The sequence below is a fragment of the Felis catus genome, chromosome D4, assembly GCF_018350175.1.
Source record: "Felis catus isolate Fca126 chromosome D4, F.catus_Fca126_mat1.0, whole genome shotgun sequence".
Lineage (NCBI taxonomy): Eukaryota > Metazoa > Chordata > Mammalia > Carnivora > Felidae > Felis > Felis catus.
In genome coordinates, this window is record NC_058380.1 from 78,520,547 (window position 1) to 78,539,236 (window position 18,690).

Here is an 18,690-nt window from a genome sequence, read left to right on the forward strand (position 1 = left end):
CCAAATCAAGAGTTGGACGCTTAACCAACGGAACCACCCAGGTGCCCCATTAAATGACAATTTGAACTTTGAAAAAGCAAATGTGGTCGGACTAAGCTATGAAATCACCAAGGATAAGGAGGCCAACATATATTTTAAATTCAATTTCCCAGGGGCGCCTGGGTGGGTCCGTCGGTTGAGCATCCAACTTCAGCCCAGGTCATGATCTTACAGTTTGTGAGTTCGAGCTCTGCATTGGGCTCTGCACTGACAGCTCAGAGCCTGGAGCCTGCTTCAGATTCTGTCTCCCTCTTTCTCTGCCCCTCGCCTGCTCACATTCTGTCTCTCTCTCAAAAACAAATAAACATTAAAAAAAAAAAACTAAATTCAATTTCCTAAAATTTCAACATGAAGATACCCTTACAGAGGGTGTTAAGAAGAGGTCGAGTCTATTCAATTATAAGCTTCTTCACAGAATTCATGATAAAAACCCAAACCTGACACCTATCAAACCCTGTGCTACCAGATCCCCAGATCAGTTGATGTGTCCACATCTTCTCTATTTCCCTCTCCTTGCTACAGCCTGCCACACCACAGCCACTGGCCCTCAAATGTAGAAAGTCCCCCCCGTTCAGATTTTGCCTCCAGCTCTTAGTAACCGCAGGACCTTGGGAAGTTAAGATCAAGAGGCTTAACTTCTCTGATTCTCCATTTCTCCATGAGAGCTTCCATTGTGGGGGTACATGTAAAAATCAAATAAACCCTTTTGTATCTTGTGGTGGTATCTTGATTACAGGACGGGTATTTCAAATTCACAGAACTCTTCACCTCGAAAGGGTGAACTTCTCTGTATGTAAATTAGACCTCAATGGTCTGGAGAAGAAAACCAATCGGATCACACACGTGAACCTCTCGGTACAGGACAGTTGCTCGACTAACGTCATTTCTTGTCCTCACCCTGTTTTCTACTGCTTTCCCTGGAGGCCTTTGGCAATCTCAGACACCCCCTCTGTCGGTACCCAGAAACACCTTGCACACTTCTCAAATTTTAATAGAACACCTATCACACCATATTATGTGCTTGTGTTCATGCTCCTCCTGGCCTGTGATCTCCTTGAATGCCAGAGGCAATGCCTCGTTCGTGTTCCATCTCCCTGTCAGCTATAGCACATTAGTAGTTCCTAGTCAGTGTGTTTGAATGAAGCTGTGTTTAGACAGAACATGTTTCAGGGAAGACCGTGGTTTTCTTCTGCCCTGTGCTTGGCATGCTCCTCCTCTCTACAGCCCTCCTTCCTGAGCAGGCCCTGTGTCACCTTCCCCAACATCAGAGCTTGAAATCTCGAGCTATTTCAACTTTGACGCAGTAGTGACAAGAACAGGTGTTCAGAAACATCTGAGTAAAAAAAAAACACAGAGACAAAACAAAAAAACAAAAAAAAACCCAAAAAACAAAAAACAGAACAAAAAAAAAAACCCCCCAAAAAACATCCTAAGAGAACAATGCTGCTGAAGGTGTTTCTTGACTACGAATTTTTTAACACATACTTTGTTTCGGACCCATTGCTACAAATTATGATTCTTGAGAACTATAACTGTTTCCTATATTTCTTGGCATTTTTTCCAAGATATCAAGCAAGATCACAGTAGGTGTGCAAACATAAAACTGCTCAGTCCAGCAACTACTAGTGAAGTCTGTCCACCCGCCAACTTACTGAAGCAGGTGCTATCCTAGATGCTAGATATGGAAAATGAATAAAGCACAATTTTCTGATCTCGGGAGCTCCAGTTGGGTGAGAGAACAAGATTCATAAAGATAAAATTATAATAACACACACATGCAAATGTATGCAAGATTCAGTAGGAGAAAAAAGAAGACACTTCAACTTTTATCAGAGTAAAAGTGTCCAGAAGAGTTATTTTGGACAAGACTGAACCGAAATGGTATGAACAGTCAAGCATTTTCCAAGTTGTATGCTGCAGAGCCTTAGATCTGCAAGTGCAACCAGGATAAAATATATTCAGGAAACTCCATATGTAATCTACCTCTTGAGACTCATAATGTATATTAGCATAGTTAAGGCACTGAGAAGTCCTGCAGTAAATAAGTGCGGTTTACGCTATTTGATACTGATGTTTCAGTATTATTGAGCTTTTTTAAGTTACTGCATGGTAACAAATAACCTCAAAATCACAGCAGCTGATAACCACAAAGGTTTATTTCTTGCTCTGTCTCATGTTGGCTGGGCTTTGGCTCTGCTCCAGACGTCTTCTTCATTTTGGATCCAGACTTGAAGGAGCAGCTTTGCTCAGGGGTACGCCATTATCATGACAGAAGGAAAAGAGGAAAAGCCAAGCCAGACAATGTCTCCTCATGCTAAGGCGGGGCATGGGTTATGTCCTCCCACATTCTATTGGCCAAAGTGAATCACGTGGCCAAGGGCAATGCCAACTAGCCGGGAAGTATACATCTCCCACAGGACAGCACCGCCAGGCGCACGGGGATGCACTGGTGTACATAATCCTTTTAGGGGAGGGAACAATGGGATAGATTAACTTGTTTTTGCATCAAACCTTTTCTTAAAAAAAATTCAATTACCATATGATCCAGTGATTCCATTGTTAAGGTATACAGCCCAAAGAACTGCAGACAGGCATTCAAACAAAAACTTGTACACCAATGTTCCTAGCGGCACTATTCACGATGGTCAAGAAGTGGAGACAATCTCCAGGTCCACCAGCCCATGAATGGGCAAACAAAATGTGGTATATCTATGCAATCAAATATTAATTCGGTCATAAAAGAACAAAGTAGTGATACATGCTACAATACGGGTGACCCTTGAAAGCGTTCTGCTAAATAAAAAGAAGCCAGACACAAAAACCCCACATATTGTGCTACTCCATTTGTATGAAATATCCAGAAAAAGCAAATCCACGGAGACAGAGAGCAGACTAGTTGCCTGGGGCTGGAGGGAAGCGAGGTGGAGAATGACTGCTTATTTGAGGTTGTGAGAAAGTTCTGGAACTAGATAGTTGGTGACTGTTGCACAATAACTGTGAGATGCTTAGCGTCTCTTAATGAATTGCGCATTTTAAGCTGGTTATGATGTTGAACTTAATGTTATACATACTTACCCTCATAAAAAGACTAAGATTCCAAATACATTGATGTAACAGTTCAAATTACTTTAAATCGGTACAAATTTATTGAGCACCTACTACGAGCTAAACACTGAACTCCAGAGAAGTGACTAATGAAGACATTAAAAAAAGAGTATGGCTTCTACTCTCAGGGATCTTAATTACAATTAAATAACGCCACGTCCGGTTTTGCGCATAAGACAAGCTAGAACGTATCTAGGAGCAGAAAAAGAAAAGTAGGTGGAGAGTGCTATGTTTGCAGTGTGAAAGGACAGCTTAGTTATGACCAAGATGAATTGTGACAGAAAAAAATAAGGATTGACTTAATTATCTTAAATATAAACAGGTGCCTTAGCTACATGGGATCAATGAATTAATTTTCATGGGTGGTTTATTCAGGTTTGAGGTGCCCTGATGCCTGGTTTCTGCCCAATCAATGAGACCAACCAGGAGTTCAATGAGACACGGTTGTTAAAATAAACCAAATCACCACACTGACTGTTTATCAGCCAGGATTCCCTTGCTGTACGCCTGGCCATGAGTTCATTTGAAAAGTATAGACCCTGCATGACTACAACGCCAAGAGATGAGGGGCTAGGTGGCTTAGTCAGTTGAGCATTCGACTCTTGATTTGGGTTCAGGTCATGAGATCATGGTCGTGAGATCGAGTCCCGTGATGGGCTCTGTACTGAGCGTGGGTCCTGCTTGGGATTCTCTCTCTCCCTCTCTCTTTCTCTCCCTCTGCCCCTTCCCCAACCATGCCTCTCACTCTCTCCCTCCGTCTCTCTCTTTCAAAACAAAAACAAAAACAAAACAGGGGTGAGTCCTGAGATCACTTCTCTCAACATCAGCCTAGATGCCATCAGAATTTCCAACACTTTCTGTACAAGTGTGAGTCTTGAGTTGCCAAATGATTCCAGATGTCCCCAGGAAAGTGGCAGCACATTTTATAGTCATGTACACTGGGTATATTGCAAGGCCTTAGTAATCTGTGTTCTAGGGGTATGTGATCCTTCCCGGTTCTCAGTCTTTTTGAGAATATGACAATAGCTATAGAAATGGGGCACCTATAAACATATACAAGTTAGCAAGTAATTTTAGGAAAAGCGTAGACTTTCCAAAGTAAATAGCAGAGCCTACAAGCACACAAAAAGGGCTATGGAATTATTTGCTTTAATAAAAATCATGGTTATGATTCATATGCTCCAGGTTGAGAAACAATATGGTTCAAGAGCATTGACATTGAATGGACTTGGGTTCAAATTCTTATGCTGCCACCTACAAGACAGTTACTTAACATCTGTGAGCCTCAGTTTTCAAGTCTTCAAAATGGGTCTTTGGTGAGGTATACAGGAGATCTTGATATAAAGAAATGAGCTCTTTGCCCGGCAGATGAGAATCACGCAGTAGATCGTAAGCATAAGTATTATTTTATATCCGCCCTATTGGTTTTTAGGTCAGGTGCTTTCTACATGTTTTCCAATGAAATGCAGAACAAAGGCTCCGCCACAGAGGTGGTTTTATGCCCGTTTTGTAGAGCAGAAGACCTAGAGAAGCTCAGAGGGTTAACTAGTCCAAGGTCTCATCACCATCAAGCCTGCCCTCCGGATCGTCCTGATTCTATCTGCGTTCCGACTGAGTCTTTCATTGATACTTTCGATCCACTTCCTAAGAGGAACTCCGGTTGTCCTCATCACAAGGCCGAGGACAGAGTGCTCCTGGGCGCATGAAGGAAAACCAGCTTGGATGCGGCCAACTGGGTGGACGTCAGCAGCCCCCTCAGTCATGAAGACACTGCCCTTTTATTCAGCGGGCCTTCCGGACAGAGCCGCGGGAAGGGAGAAACATGGAGCCCCATCAGTGCCTCCAGGCGCTGCTAATCAGACAAGAAGGGCCTAACCACAAGCCCCTGCCCGCACCCTGGGCTCTTTCTGTGGAGGACCCACCCCGAAGCTACTGACCGGCATTGGCAACAATCGCTCAGCCTTCCACCCTGGGGGCCCGAGGCCACACGGGGTGACAGGGGGTGAGAGAGGAGGGGGCTTTGTGGACAGAAAGACCTAATCATGTCCGGTGCCCCCTTCCTCTACTATTGCAGTTGGGCAAGGACTTATTCCCACCGTACCCACATCTAGAACTGTGCTGTGCTGACTCGGAGCCTCCCAGCAAAGTCAAGCAGGCTTGGGGCCCAGGCAACAGGGAACCAAAAGCCAGGGGGGCCTCGGGAAGGTTACCTCTCTGGGCCTCAGTGTCTCCATCTGTTTGATGAGGAGCATGATCCTTATCTCTCAGTTAGTGGGAGGGCCGAAGTGGCTAATGCATATACACACAATGCCTAAGAGGGAGTGGCAGCAGAAAAAAGTATCATTTCTGACATTTCTACCCTCTGTTCCTCTGTTTCTGCTACTTGTCGCAAGATGAGTTTGGGCACTTATGATGCCCAGCTACTGAGGAAAGGGATGGTTGATGCTACTTCTCTTCCTCAACCTCCTCCTCCGCACCGTCCTCCCTCCTTCAAGTCCTTTCTGCCCTTCGCCCTCCTCCCTCTTCTGCCCTTCGCCCTCCTCCCTCAAGTCCTTTCCCCTCTTCTTCTCCCTCTCTCTCCTTTCCTCCACCTCCCTTTTCTTGCTCTCCTTCTGCCTTCCCCTAGTCCCCCTCCTTCCATTGCTACTTAAGCACCAATCAGAAGGAAACATTCAATTCAGCAAACATGTATCGAGTTCCTATGTCCCCAGCACTGTTGAATATAATGAAAAACAAAGTTGGCAAGGCAAAAATCCCTTTTCTAAAGAAGCCTGTCATCTACTCTATAGAACAGGTAAAACCCAAACCCCTCCCCCCCCAAATATGTTGCAAGGTACAGGAAAACCAATAAATCATGCCAGAGAAGAGGTCTTAAAAGAGGCTTTTCAGAGGCGGTGGCATTTGGGAGATGAAGGGACATGACTCTGGCCTTAAAGACGTCAACTCTAGTGCCGTAGAGAAGACGCATGTGCTTTGGGAGAAAGATCCTCGTCAAGTTCACCGATGCCTGCCATGCTACTACTCAGTTGACCACAATCTCCATTTTGTGGAACATTCTTTTTATCTTCTTTTTTTAAGCTTATTTAGTTGAGAGAGAGAGAGAAAGCGCGAACGGGGGAATGGGGAAGAAGTAGAGAGAGAGGAAAAGACAGAAAACTGAGGCAGGTTCCACACTGTCAGAGCGGGGCTCGAACCCACGAACCATGAGATCGCCACCTGAGCCGATGTCGGACGCTTAACCGACTGAGCCACCCAGGCGCCCCAGTAACATTGTTTACTTGGCCTCCAGGACACCATGCTCTCACCACTCCCTTTACACCTTCCCCAGCCACTTCTTAGCTTCCTCTTCCTGTTCCTCATTCTCATTCCATTACCCCAACCCTTCAATATGAGATTCTCCACAGCTCAATAACTGAATTCCTTCTTTTTGTTTCTATCTACACTCTTTTCCAAGGTCGTCTTACCCAACCTCACATCATTAAATATCATCTCTATGCTAATTTAGATTTCTAGTCCTCCCCCCACCCCGACTTTCCAGATGCCCATTCAGCATCCACATTTGTATCTAGAACACACTTCTCAAACTTGGTTCACCCAGTTCCTCATGTCGCAGCAAAAGTGACCCCTCCTGCAGTCTTCACTGTATCAGCAAAGTGGTTCCATCACTGCGGTGGCTCAGGCCAAACTCTGGGGTCATCCTTTACTTCTCTCTTTCTCTCACAAACATTTCTAGTTCATCACCAAATAATGTCAGCACCACTTAAAAAATGCACCCGTAGGGCAATCATTCCTCACAACCCACATCACCAGCTCTCATGGTCCTGGCCACCATTTTGTCTTACCTTGGTAAACACGACAGCCCCCACACTGGGTTCCTTTTATGTGTCCTTGCCCTCTGTGTTAGTCTTCTCCACACAGCACTCATAGTGATTCATTTAAAATGTAAGTCAGGTCAGGTTACGCCACTGCCTGAATTTGCAATGGCTTCTCATTTCATCCAGAGTAGAAGTCTAAAGTCTTTTCCATGGTCTACAAATTTCTACATGACCTGTTCTCTCACCATCTCTCTGATTGTAAAGAAAATATATTTCTTTGTTTGCTTGTTTATTGGCTGCTCCCCTAACACCCACACACTAAATATAAACTCCAAAATGATGGAGACTTCGCTTATTCACGGCTATATATCCAGCTCTGAAACCAGTATCTGACATGTAGTTGATATTCAATAAATATTGCTAAATGAATGAATGTATGAATGAATAAATTTATGGATCATCCCAGATTTCAGCAAAATATTCTCTCTGCATCCCTTTCCACATCAGTGAGCTACCAAGGCAGAGCTCTGCTCTCTGTATACCTCACCAGATGGATACTAGATTAAATTACATGACAATGTCAGCAAAACACTCAATGGGCTTCTTGGAGAGAGAAGTATAAAAATAAGAAGTTATCATTATGCCATTAGTGTTATTACTACCAGTTTGGCTGTTGCTGTTTCGACTACTAATAGCCTGTGATCATTTCTATGATCCTGTCTTTCTCACTCCTCGTGTCCTTCTCCAAACCTCTTCTTTCTTTTTCCGATTTCCTTCCACCTTTGCCCTGTTCTGCGAACAGTTTATGAACCACCACAAGGTCAATGCCATTAGGGTGCCATTCACATCGTCCTCAATCCACCAAAACAAACCTCTGCAGAATCTCCCCTCCCAGCCTCCTTCAGCGGAATTAGGAGAGGAAAGAGGAAGAGAGAACAGGAGCGTTTTGAGAAACAAAAGCTCTGAAGCCAGACTGTCAGGGTTAAATGTGGAGCTCAATCACTGACTGAGTGACCTCCCTCACCCCAGTTTCCTCACCTATGAAGTAGGGATGTTACTTATGCTTTCCTCCCAGGAATGGGGTGAGGATTCAAAACGTAGTAAGTGCAATTACATAATAAAATTAAACGGAAGTTAAAATGAATAAAAACAAACAAATAAACATGCATGTAATACAAATCAATGAACACAGGCCCTGGCACACTAGGAAGTGCTGGATAAATATTATCCATTGTTATTTCTGACTCCACTGCCCTCAGTCCATGCGGCTGTCTTCTGGCTGGGCTGGACCACCTTCTGTTCTTCTACGTGTCTGCTTTATTCATGTCTTCTCTTTGCAGACGATGTCAAGATGGAGCACATTATTAAATAAATTTTTCATAGACGCACATTATACACACAGAAATGTATACATATAAATCACGTGCGTACAGTGCTATGAATTTTCACAAAGTAAACACACCCATGTGCTCCCATCCAGATCAAGAAACAGAACATCATAGATACCTCCAGAAACCTCTCCCATCTCCTGTCAGTCCCTTATTCTCCCTCCCTGAAGGTTAATGCTCTCTGAGCTACAAAAGCAACACATTTTTTTTTTTGGCTGTTTTTGACCCGTATAGAAATGGAATCAAATAGCACATATTCTTTTGTGTCCAGCTTCTTTTACTTAATGTTATGTTCATGAGATTCTTCCATACTGTTGCAGAAAAGAATAGTTTATTTTCCCCCATTTCTGCATTGTAGCCTGTCATATGAATGCATGACAATGTATTTATCCATTTTCTTGTTGATGGGCAATGGGGGCTATTTCCATTTGTAGGCTATTTTGAATGAAGCTGCTATAAACAGCCATGTCCTTTGGTGAACATGGATGGCATTTCTGTTGTGCATACTCCCAAGAATTATAATTTCTGGGTCAGAGGGCCAGGACATACTGAGTTTTTTTGTAGATACTGCCAAAAGAGTTTTCCAAAGTGGTTGTACTGATTTATTCTCCCACAAGCAATGCAGGAGATGTTATAAGTAAGTTTCCATGTAAGTTTCCATTGTTCCACATCGTCACTCCTTGATGTTGTCAGTGTTTTTCCTTTGAACCAGACTGATTGTGGGGTTAGCATACTAAATTGTGGCTTTAATTTACATGTTATGAGGGCTAGAAAAGTTAATCACCTTTTCAAATGTTTATCTGCCATTTTGATATTCTTGTTTGTGAAGTGCCTGTTCATGTCTTTTACCCATTTTCTTGTCTTACTGGACAGTCTGCCTTTTTCTTGTTGTTTTTAGGAATTACTGATATATTTTGCACAGGGTTTTGTTTTTTTTTTTTGTCACATACATGTATCAAAAATCTTTCCTTCTACTCTGCAGCTTGTATTTTCATTCTATCAATAGCAGCATCTGATGAACAGAAATTCTTTTTTTTTTAATTAAGAGAGAGGGAGAGAGTGGGGGATAGTGGCAGAGGAGGAGAGAGAGAAGAGAGGAGAGAGGAGAGAGGAGAGAGCGACAGAGACAGAATCTTAAGCAGGCTCCATGCTAAGCATGGAGCCCGATGCAGGGCTTGATCTCATGACCCTGGAATCATGACCTGAGCTAAAATCGAGAGTTGGATGCTCAACTGACTGAGCCACCAGGTGCCCCTGGAAATTCTTAATTTTAATGTGGTTCAATGTATAAATCCTTTTCTTCATACCTACTGCTTGTTGTATCCTACTGAATAAACATCAGCCTATCCAAGAATCATGAGACAGTCTTCTGTCTTATATTGAAGAAGTTTTTTTGTTTTACCTTCCACCAAGAGAATATTATTCTTCCTTAGATATTTTTTTCTTATGACTCCTCTGCCTAGACAGGCCAAATGAATTACTCCCTTTTCTGAATCTCCATAATGGTATGCATTACTTTCATTATCTCTATTATATTATATATTGCCTTGAATCTTATGTATTTCCCTGCCCTTCCTCTCTATCTCATCCCCACACTCCACTCACCAGATTATCTAAATTCTTCATGGTCGTCTCACTAAACTCTGGTCATGATGCCAGCCAAATAACTCTAAAAGTGGTTGACACCAGCTAAATAACTCTAAAAGTGGTCTGTTTTTTTCAACCTCAACTGCTACCTTCATGGTCTGAATCTGTGACCTCTCATCTTCAGTACTGCAATAGCCCCTAATGGGTCATCCACCCTCAATCTACCCCGATCTAATTAACTGGACACATGACAGCCAGAGTGATCTTCCAAAACATCAATCTCCTCATGCTACTTCCTTTTTAAAAACCTTTCCATGGTGCCCATGACCCTCAAATTAATGTTCGAGTCATTAATGTGCTGCACAGGCCTTCCAGGATCTGAAGGATTATTTCATCTTTCTCACCACGGATGTCTCTGCTTTAATCTCTTACGACATTTTCATTTCCTCAAATGCTCCTTCATAGATACTCATTGTCTGCCTCCATATCCATGACCCTGACCTCTTCGTCATCCTCCAGGTCCTATCCTATCCATCTCCTCTGATCCCCTGATAGGTTAAGTCCCCATACCATTTGGTACCATGAAGCCCTCCCATTTTTCTCCACTACAATTCCTTATGCCTCTTTTTGTTTCTTTAAGCCCATCTTCTCTGATAGGGTATATATTTCCTTGGGACACAAACTGTTTCCCACTCCATCCTTATGCCCACTTTGACCCAACACCGATTCTTAAAAGAAAGCTGGGATCTTTATTGTCTTCTGCAAGTGCATCAGGTCTAGGTTCATTTTATCCACATTAATGAATTTGACTAGCTTTTCTGTAAGACAGCCCTTTAGGTATCTGTAGACAGTCCTTTTGCCCCAAGTCAACTCTCTTCAGCTGTTCCTCATAAGACACCGTTCTTTAGGAACACTGTAGTTTCTTAGTGTCCCTCTTGAAGTGTGATGCCCAGACCTGGCCCTAACCTTCCAGTTGTGTTCTGACCAATCTAGAATAAGACAAGGATGTCACCTCCTTTTTGGTGGATAACATACTTATAATCATGTAACCAATGGTAGACCTGCATTTTGGAGGACTGAAGCTTATACCATAACTGCTCGTTGAGAAAAGGAATTCAACATCAGGTGTGAAAGTCAGTATTTAGAATGAGAAAATTCGGGGACCTAGATGGTGAGGGAGCCCTGGACCTTAAGCTTCATTAGCTTCATGGGAAACCAGCCTCTTACTGGCCCTAAGATTTTAATACCTTCCTCGTAACTAACATCTTGTTAATCCCTTCTAAATTTACTCCAATTATAACTCACAGGTCTCTCCACTGCCAACATGCACAGCAGGGTTATCGAATGCAGGCTGGAGCCAAGCTTCCTGGACTCCAACACTTCTCTCACTTCACAAGGTCACCAGTAGGTATCACAGGAACTTTAATAAGTTGATCATCTGGGCACGCCCAAGGCAGATCTGTCTTATGTACTTTCTTATCAGGTTATTACCAAACCTACTCATCCACTCTTTTCTCTACGAAAGGAGGTAGGGTTATTCTCTGTGTGTCTGAGGTTTGGTTTTGTTGTGTTTTCTTTTAACACTAAACCACTTTCTTAGCCTGCAATTCCCGGAGGGGTTTTCCATTCAGTGCTCCCAAGTGACTCTACCAAGCCCTCCCTGTGCCATTTTCCAACCATCTTCTGTAACAGGAGCATGAATCAAAGGATTGCCAAGGAACTGGAATATAAAAGTCATATTAGGCTCTGCTTAGCTCCACCTGCAAATCTCAGCTCTGCTTTCCTCCCACTGACATTCAGAATCACCTTTATCAGACACCTTTCTAGAAGGTCACATTTTTAGTCTGCTCAAAGTTAAAGCATGCCATTTTTTCCCCCTAACTATAAAGTTAATACATGATCGTTGTGGAAAAGTTAGAAAGAGAACTGGGAAGCCTAAAATAAATCATCTGCACCCTAACCATCCAGAGGTAACCTCTTTTAACATCTCGGCATATTCCCTTGCAATATTATTTTTCCTTACCCTTTCGCATTGTTAAGATCATGCCACACATTCAGTCAGACACTACCCATTTTTAAATTAACACTATATCAGATCGCTTTCATACATTCTTGGAAATTCTCATAAATAACATTTTAGTACCTGCCTAATATTATGTTGTGTGGATACTACATAATTTGCCTAGTCCTCTCATGCGGAAAATTGAGATTTTTACTTTTTTTTCCATTATAAATTATGCTTTTTAAAACAGCACTATCTGTACTCAAAGCCTTGTAATTTTTCCTTATAATGTCCTCACCTGTTCATGATGAATTAACAAGGGTAAAATTACTATTTTAAAGGGTATCTTTTCCTTAAGGTCATAAGTATATCTGGAGCCCCTAACATAGACCTGACATAAAACAGACACTAAACAAATACACATGTTGAAAGATATCAGCGAAGTAATCCCATAATTGTTGCATTCTTTTTTTTTAATTGTTGCAGTCTTTTTTTTAAATTTTGTTTTTAATGTTTTATTTATTTTTGAGACAGAGAGAGACAGAGCATGAACGGGGCAGGGGCAGAGAGAGAGGGAGACACAGAATCGGAAGCAGGCTCCAGGCTCTGAGCCATCAGCCCAGAGCCCGACGCGGGGCCCGAACTCACAGACCGCAAGATCGTGACCTGAGCTGAAGTCGGACGCCCAACCGACTGAGCCACCCAGGCGCCCCTTAATTGTTGCATTCTTAACTAGCAGTGCCTGAGTGTCTGTCTCTGAACACCCTGTCAGCATTGAGTGTTCTCATTTATAAACTCTGCTGAAAGCACACACACACACACACACACACACACACAAACACATATGTACGTGTGTATACATATATTAAAGACTACAGACGATGAATGAATAAGGAGAAAGAAGATTACGTAGAACCAAAAATTCTATAAAATGCTCTATAGCTCTTGGAATTCAAATAACACCTGCCAAAATACATTGAAAATCAAACACAATAATCTAGGAAATTCAGACAGCAAGATATGAAACTTTAATATATATTAGGTCTGGAGCATCTATAAATAACACTGTTTAGACATTTTCATCGAAAGAATCAGATAAAGCTCCCATTTTCATACTTTATATCTGAAAACTAATTAATAACCATGAATTTAATGTCCTGTATATGTTAACATTTTTAAAAGGCATCATGTCCTAACTGTCCTAAGTTCCATATTTGTAGTCTTCCTTGGTTTCTCCGTCTTGCATCTTTGTCTTTATTCTGCCTCCACATCATGCCTCCTCAAAATCCCAAGGCTCCCCCCCTCCCCCTCTCTGGTCTCCGATTCCCACGGGCATCCTACCTTGAAGGTGCAGTTTGCTCTCCGTGCTTTGCAGAAGGACGGAACTCACAGAGTCCAGATTGTCATAGCTGTTACAGCCCAGAGGCCCAGTGCGTGTCTCTGTGACCTGGAGTGCACATCAAGGGTGACAGGTGTGAGACAGGTGCCCTTGTCAGAGACTTGTGAGACAGGGCCCCGCAGAGTCAGCCCTCTGCAGAGCAAAGCCGGCAGAGAAAGTCTCCTGGCCTGAGCCAACGGCCACTTCATGGGCACCTCGCCTGTGGCAAAGACCACACTTGGGCTATCACCAAACAGGCATCAGGATAGCAGAGCAATCGAGCACACAGACGGGACCCATTCCTGGGCTCTCGCTTCACAAGGTCACTCTACGTATTATATGAATTAATACGTTGAAGCACAATAGTATATTTCAAAAGCACGTGCTTTAGAATCGGGAGAACCAGCATGAAATCATAACGGGGCCATGAATTTGCTGTATGACCTAAGGAAGTCACTTACCTTCTCTAAGTTTCTGTGACCTGAAGCTAGTAAATCCTTTCCAGGAAGGGTGTGAGACAAGACACGACGGGTTTGAGTGCCTGACGCTTCGCACATGTTAAAAAATGGGCATCATATTACCCTAGATCTCTATAATCTGTGATGAGTACATATACACTATTAGGCAAGAACGATGAAATTATCCCCGTTTTCTAGAAGATGTTTTATAAACTTGAAGTAAGCATGATTTAGGATGAAAAGAGGCTTCTCATCCCTTTAGCCTTAACTTCCCATAATTTCACAAGATCATTTATGGGCGAGTTTTGAGGTTTGAGTCCAGTAAAGACACAGCCTCACTTGTCAGGAATGGTGTGACCTGTGACACGGCCACGTGACTCTCCAAACGCCAGCCACGCCTTCCCCCAGCTGCAAAACCCTCCCTTTCTCAGCCTCAAGGTCCCATCTATAAAATGGTAGCAATACTTTTACCCACCTCAACAGGTAAAAGAGATCATATTTTTGAAGCCTTTAGCACTTAGGAAACTATATAAATAGAGGGTCTGTGAGTCATGTTTTTTAAACCATTTATTCTCTTTGTGTGTGTGTGTGTGTACAAAATAATAACATAGTTGTTATCGGTTGAGGCTCAAGACGACTAGTTCGTTCTGCTAAGGATGCCTGGGCAAAAAAGCTACCAGCAGAACTTCCTCACCTGGGTCAGCTGCTCATCTTAAACAAAGCTGGCGATTCTAGCCAGCTGGTCTTGAGGTAGCATGAGAAATGGCAAGCAAAACAGCCAAGTCCCAGACTGAGTGTGGAAGACAGTGGTTCTATAAGAATGGCTCCTTGAGCGGCCTCTGGGCAATTTCTCTGAGAAATTCCTTGTAAGGAGGGAGGCTGCATTTCCAGGGTGCACAAAAGAAGATTATCTTTCGACAGAGCCTCCACATCTCAATTCCACATCCCATCCAGGGGGGGAGAGAACCATTCGGTGATAATGAAAACCAGGCTCTTGCTTCACTCTGACTCTGATGGCTTCATAAAGATCTGTCTTTCTGTGCCGAGCTCCCTAACGACATAATCCCCCCAATGGAGGCGATTCTTCTGGGATAAGCTGGCTCTTTGTTTGTCGATCTGATTTATTTCTCTTTTGCCTACCTCCCTCCTAGTAACACCCTCCCTCATTTTTCTGTTGGCTTGGTCAATTTCTAACTCCACTGCCCGAGTCTCCCTCAATGCCTTCCCCCTTACCCCCTCCCGCCTCCTGCTGCCCCCCCCCCCCCGCCACACACACACTTTTTCCCCAGAGATATTTTTGAAAATCTTCATATAAGGCTTGGTCTGTAGAAATTGGATCGAAGATTGAGATGTAGAATGCAGGTATAATCTGGTTTAAGAAAATGTGAGATGCAAAAAATCTGCACTGAAACCATGAGAAAAACTAATCCTTTATATCAAAATTCACCCCCCATTCTCTTTATAAAGGTAATTCCTGAATTTATTGCATTTGAAATAGAATCTTTTTTTTTTTAATTCCTGTGCTCTAAGGCACTGAATTGAAAGTCTAGATCCACTCTAGTCAATGTGGCTATTTAAATTAACACAAATTAGGGACGCCTGGGTGGCTCAGTCGGTTAAGCGTCCGACTTCGGCTCAGGTCATGATCTCGAGGTTCGTGAGCTCGAGCCCCGCATCAGGCTCTGTGCTGACAGCTCAGAGCCTGGAGCCTGTTTCAGATTCTGTGTCTCCCTCTCTCTCTCTGACCCTCCCCCATTCATGCTCTGTCTCTCTCTGTCTCAAAAATAAATAAATGTTAAAATAAATAAATAAATTCACACAAATTAAATGAAATAAACTTACAAACTTAGTTCCCTGGTAGCCACATTTCAAGGGCTCCATAACACATGTGACTAATGGCTACTGTCTTGACCATAGATATAGGGCACTTCTACGATCTTGGAAGGGTATATTGAATAGCACTGGTGCAGGGGAGTATGGGTCAGCATGTGACAGATTTCCTTTTTTGTAAATAAAACTTTATTGGAACACAGCCACACCCATTTGTTTGCATACTGTCCATGGCTGATTTTTGTGTTACAGCTGCAGAGTTGGGTTGTAGCAACATTGACCATATGACATGCAAAGCTTGAAATTTTTATTACCCGGCCTTTACAGAAATAGCTGAGTCCTGGTCCAGAGACGAATTTTAGTCCCTGTTAGGGAATTCTAGCTGTATAACCCTAAACAAAAAAAGTCTTTAGCTCTTGGGGCTCAGTTTTCCCATCTGTAAAATGGGGAGGGGTGAGTAAGGGAATGGAAACCACAAATGTTTAAATTACTGGGGCGCCTGGGTGGCTCAGTTGGTTAAGTGTCCAACTTGGGCTCAGGTCATGATCTTGCAGTTTGTGAGTTCAAGGTCGGTGTCGGACTCTGTACTGACAGCTCACAGCCTGGAACCTGCTTCGGATTCTGTGTCTCCCCCTCTCTCCACCCCACCCATGCTTGTTCTCTGTCTCTCTCTTTCAAAAATGAATAAACATTAAAAAAAATGGAAAGAATTACTGATCAGGCATCTGTAAGCTGCCTCCTGCTAGCTCTATGACCCTGTGAAAATCATTTAACCACTGTAGCTTTCAGTTTTTTTCACCTAGAAAGGGAGTCTAAAAATCATCCACACGGGAGAACTTTAAGGGCAAATGAGAGGATTGTTGATTATTATGCCATGACCATAGCCAGAGCTGCCCTGTAAATCAGTGCACGTGGTCACCCCAAAGACAGTGCTCCTGATCTTACAAGGCACTGGACTGCGTCAGTCAGGGGAGTCGGCAGGGGGCGCTGTTCGCTCTATGGCTGAAGCCAGAGACTCTATCTGCCCACCTGCTAACAGAACACCCGCGTTGCAGTATGGCTGCCTAAGAACCTTCAGCCCGGCCCCCCTCAGGCCTACCTTGATTGCTCCAGTTGATATCTGGATCTCATGCAGCCTCCTCATGGTGCCATCACGGTCCACAAAGTAGGACGATGCCAGCTGGTGCAGAGCTTCAACACTTTGAGTGGCATTCCCTGACTTCCTGTCGAGGCGACTTTTGTCCATGTACATGGTCAAGGCCTCCTCCCCTGCATGGAAAAGGAAAGAAGTTCAGGGAGGGAGCCTATCAAGCTTTGGGGGTGGGAGGAAAGGCCCCCCCCCCAGGGGCCTGGATGCTGAAAAGAGCCTTGGACTTCCCACTCATTTTGCCCTAATTCCCTTCTGCCTCTGAAAATCAAGAGCATAGCGAAGGAGAAACAGTGCAGAGGTGGCTGGAAGCACCCAATTCTATCAGGACAAGGACCATGGAAAGACCCTCAGCTGTTAAGTCCAACCTCTACCAACCCACCACATGCTTCTCACCGGTATCATCTCCTCTTCTCCTTGAGGCTCAGACTCTCCCTCTGTAAAATGATGGGCTTGCCCTGGATGGTCCTTTCCTCCTCCTCACCCAGGTCCTCCACTACTCACTCCCCTCTCTTTCTTTCCTCCTTCCCTTTCTCTCTTTCTCCTGCCGCTGCCCCTTCCTAGACAGATGGATACATGGACAGATGAACAGACGGATGGCTAAAGAGGTAGACAGACACAGAGGGAGATAAGACATTGTTTAAAGGCAGGGAAAACCGCACGCCCAAAAGAGGGAAAAAACAAACTGTCGGATCAGTGAAATCAGACACTATCGATATTAACCAGCGCCCTATCCCTTGTACAGAAGCCCTGGGCTGGGCTTATAGTAGAGGGTAACCGGGTAATGCACCAGTGTTTTTTTAATTCCATCAGTAAATATTCTCATTACCTCCGTAAGCCAGGCACTGTGTTTCTGTCAGTGGAATGGACAGGAGGTTACCTCCGGAGAGGAGGGAAGGCGGCAAGAATGTCAGGCACAGAGAGGGGAATTCGAGAGAAGGAAAGAGAGAGTGGGGGTGGAAAAACAGAGAGCGAGAAATGAATGCACAGACTCATGTATTTTATTCCATGAAGTTTTCCATAGTAACACGTGCATAGATTACTACCAGCACTAACTTCGGGCGCCTTTTATCTTGGATAGCAAGACGTTTCACCAGAACTTCAGAAAAAAGCATCCAGAAACACCTGCTAAACCAATCTGACCATTATATGTCTGGTTTCACCTCCTATGAACGGTGAACTTGGGGATGTTTCTTAACGTCTCTGTTCTCAGCTTATTCATTCACAAAATTAGGGGAGGACTGGCACCTACTCCATAGAGTGATTAAGAAGCATAAATTAGTGAATACTTGTAAGGTCCTTCCAGCAGGGTCTGGTTCGTTGTAGTAAGCAAAGTTGTGTAGAGTCTCCAGGGGCAAACCTTCCTGGACTGAACTACCTGCACGAGCAGTTACTTACCGTCCTTAGACTTTAATTCCTCCATGGGCAGAACTGGGGATAGGGTTATCATGGGATTAAATTAGCTAACTGCATAAAGTACCTGCACCCTGCCTGGCACACGGTGAGTACCATGGGAGTGTTGATGACCGTTACTTGATTACTGAAAAATATTTTTTTCTTTTTTTTCATACATTTTCATGCAATTGCATGAAGTTTATCCTGCAATAAAATAGGATAGTCAGAGAACAACAGTCTCAATGCTTTCTGAGGACAAAAGTCTGATATCTAAGATAACTGAAATTTCTTGAGGATGCTGATTGCTTTTTGAATTTAAGAGAAACAAACAAACAAACAAACTTGCTTTCAGGACAGTGATTATCCTAGGAAGGGCACACAGTACTGACCCACAGATTAATTCCTGTGCCTCAGATCCCTCCATGACTGCTTCCAGAACTGAGTTCCATTGCTGTCCACGGTTCTCCACATGCACCTTCCAGTCTGTTCACCGCTGTCTCCCTCTATGAGCACCGGTCAAACCATTCACTCCGTCTCCATGATTTA

The 18,690-nt window shown here is 43.6% G+C and overlaps 1 protein-coding gene across 6 annotated transcripts in view; it reads right to left on the reverse strand.

Moving 5' to 3' along the window:
• The window catches only part of BRINP1 (BMP/retinoic acid inducible neural specific 1), a 174,564-nt gene that overhangs the window by 41,044 nt on the left and 114,830 nt on the right, over positions 1-18,690 (reverse strand). For all 6 annotated transcript variants that reach the window (XM_019816425.3, XM_011288472.4, XM_006939410.5 and 3 more), the window contains 2 exons: positions 16,702-16,871; positions 13,278-13,383 (listed from right to left, as the gene is read on the reverse strand). In XM_019816425.3, coding sequence (XP_019671984.1) covers positions 13,278-13,383; positions 16,702-16,871 — 276 coding nt within the window. The remainder of the gene's footprint in view (positions 1-13,277; positions 13,384-16,701; positions 16,872-18,690) is intronic.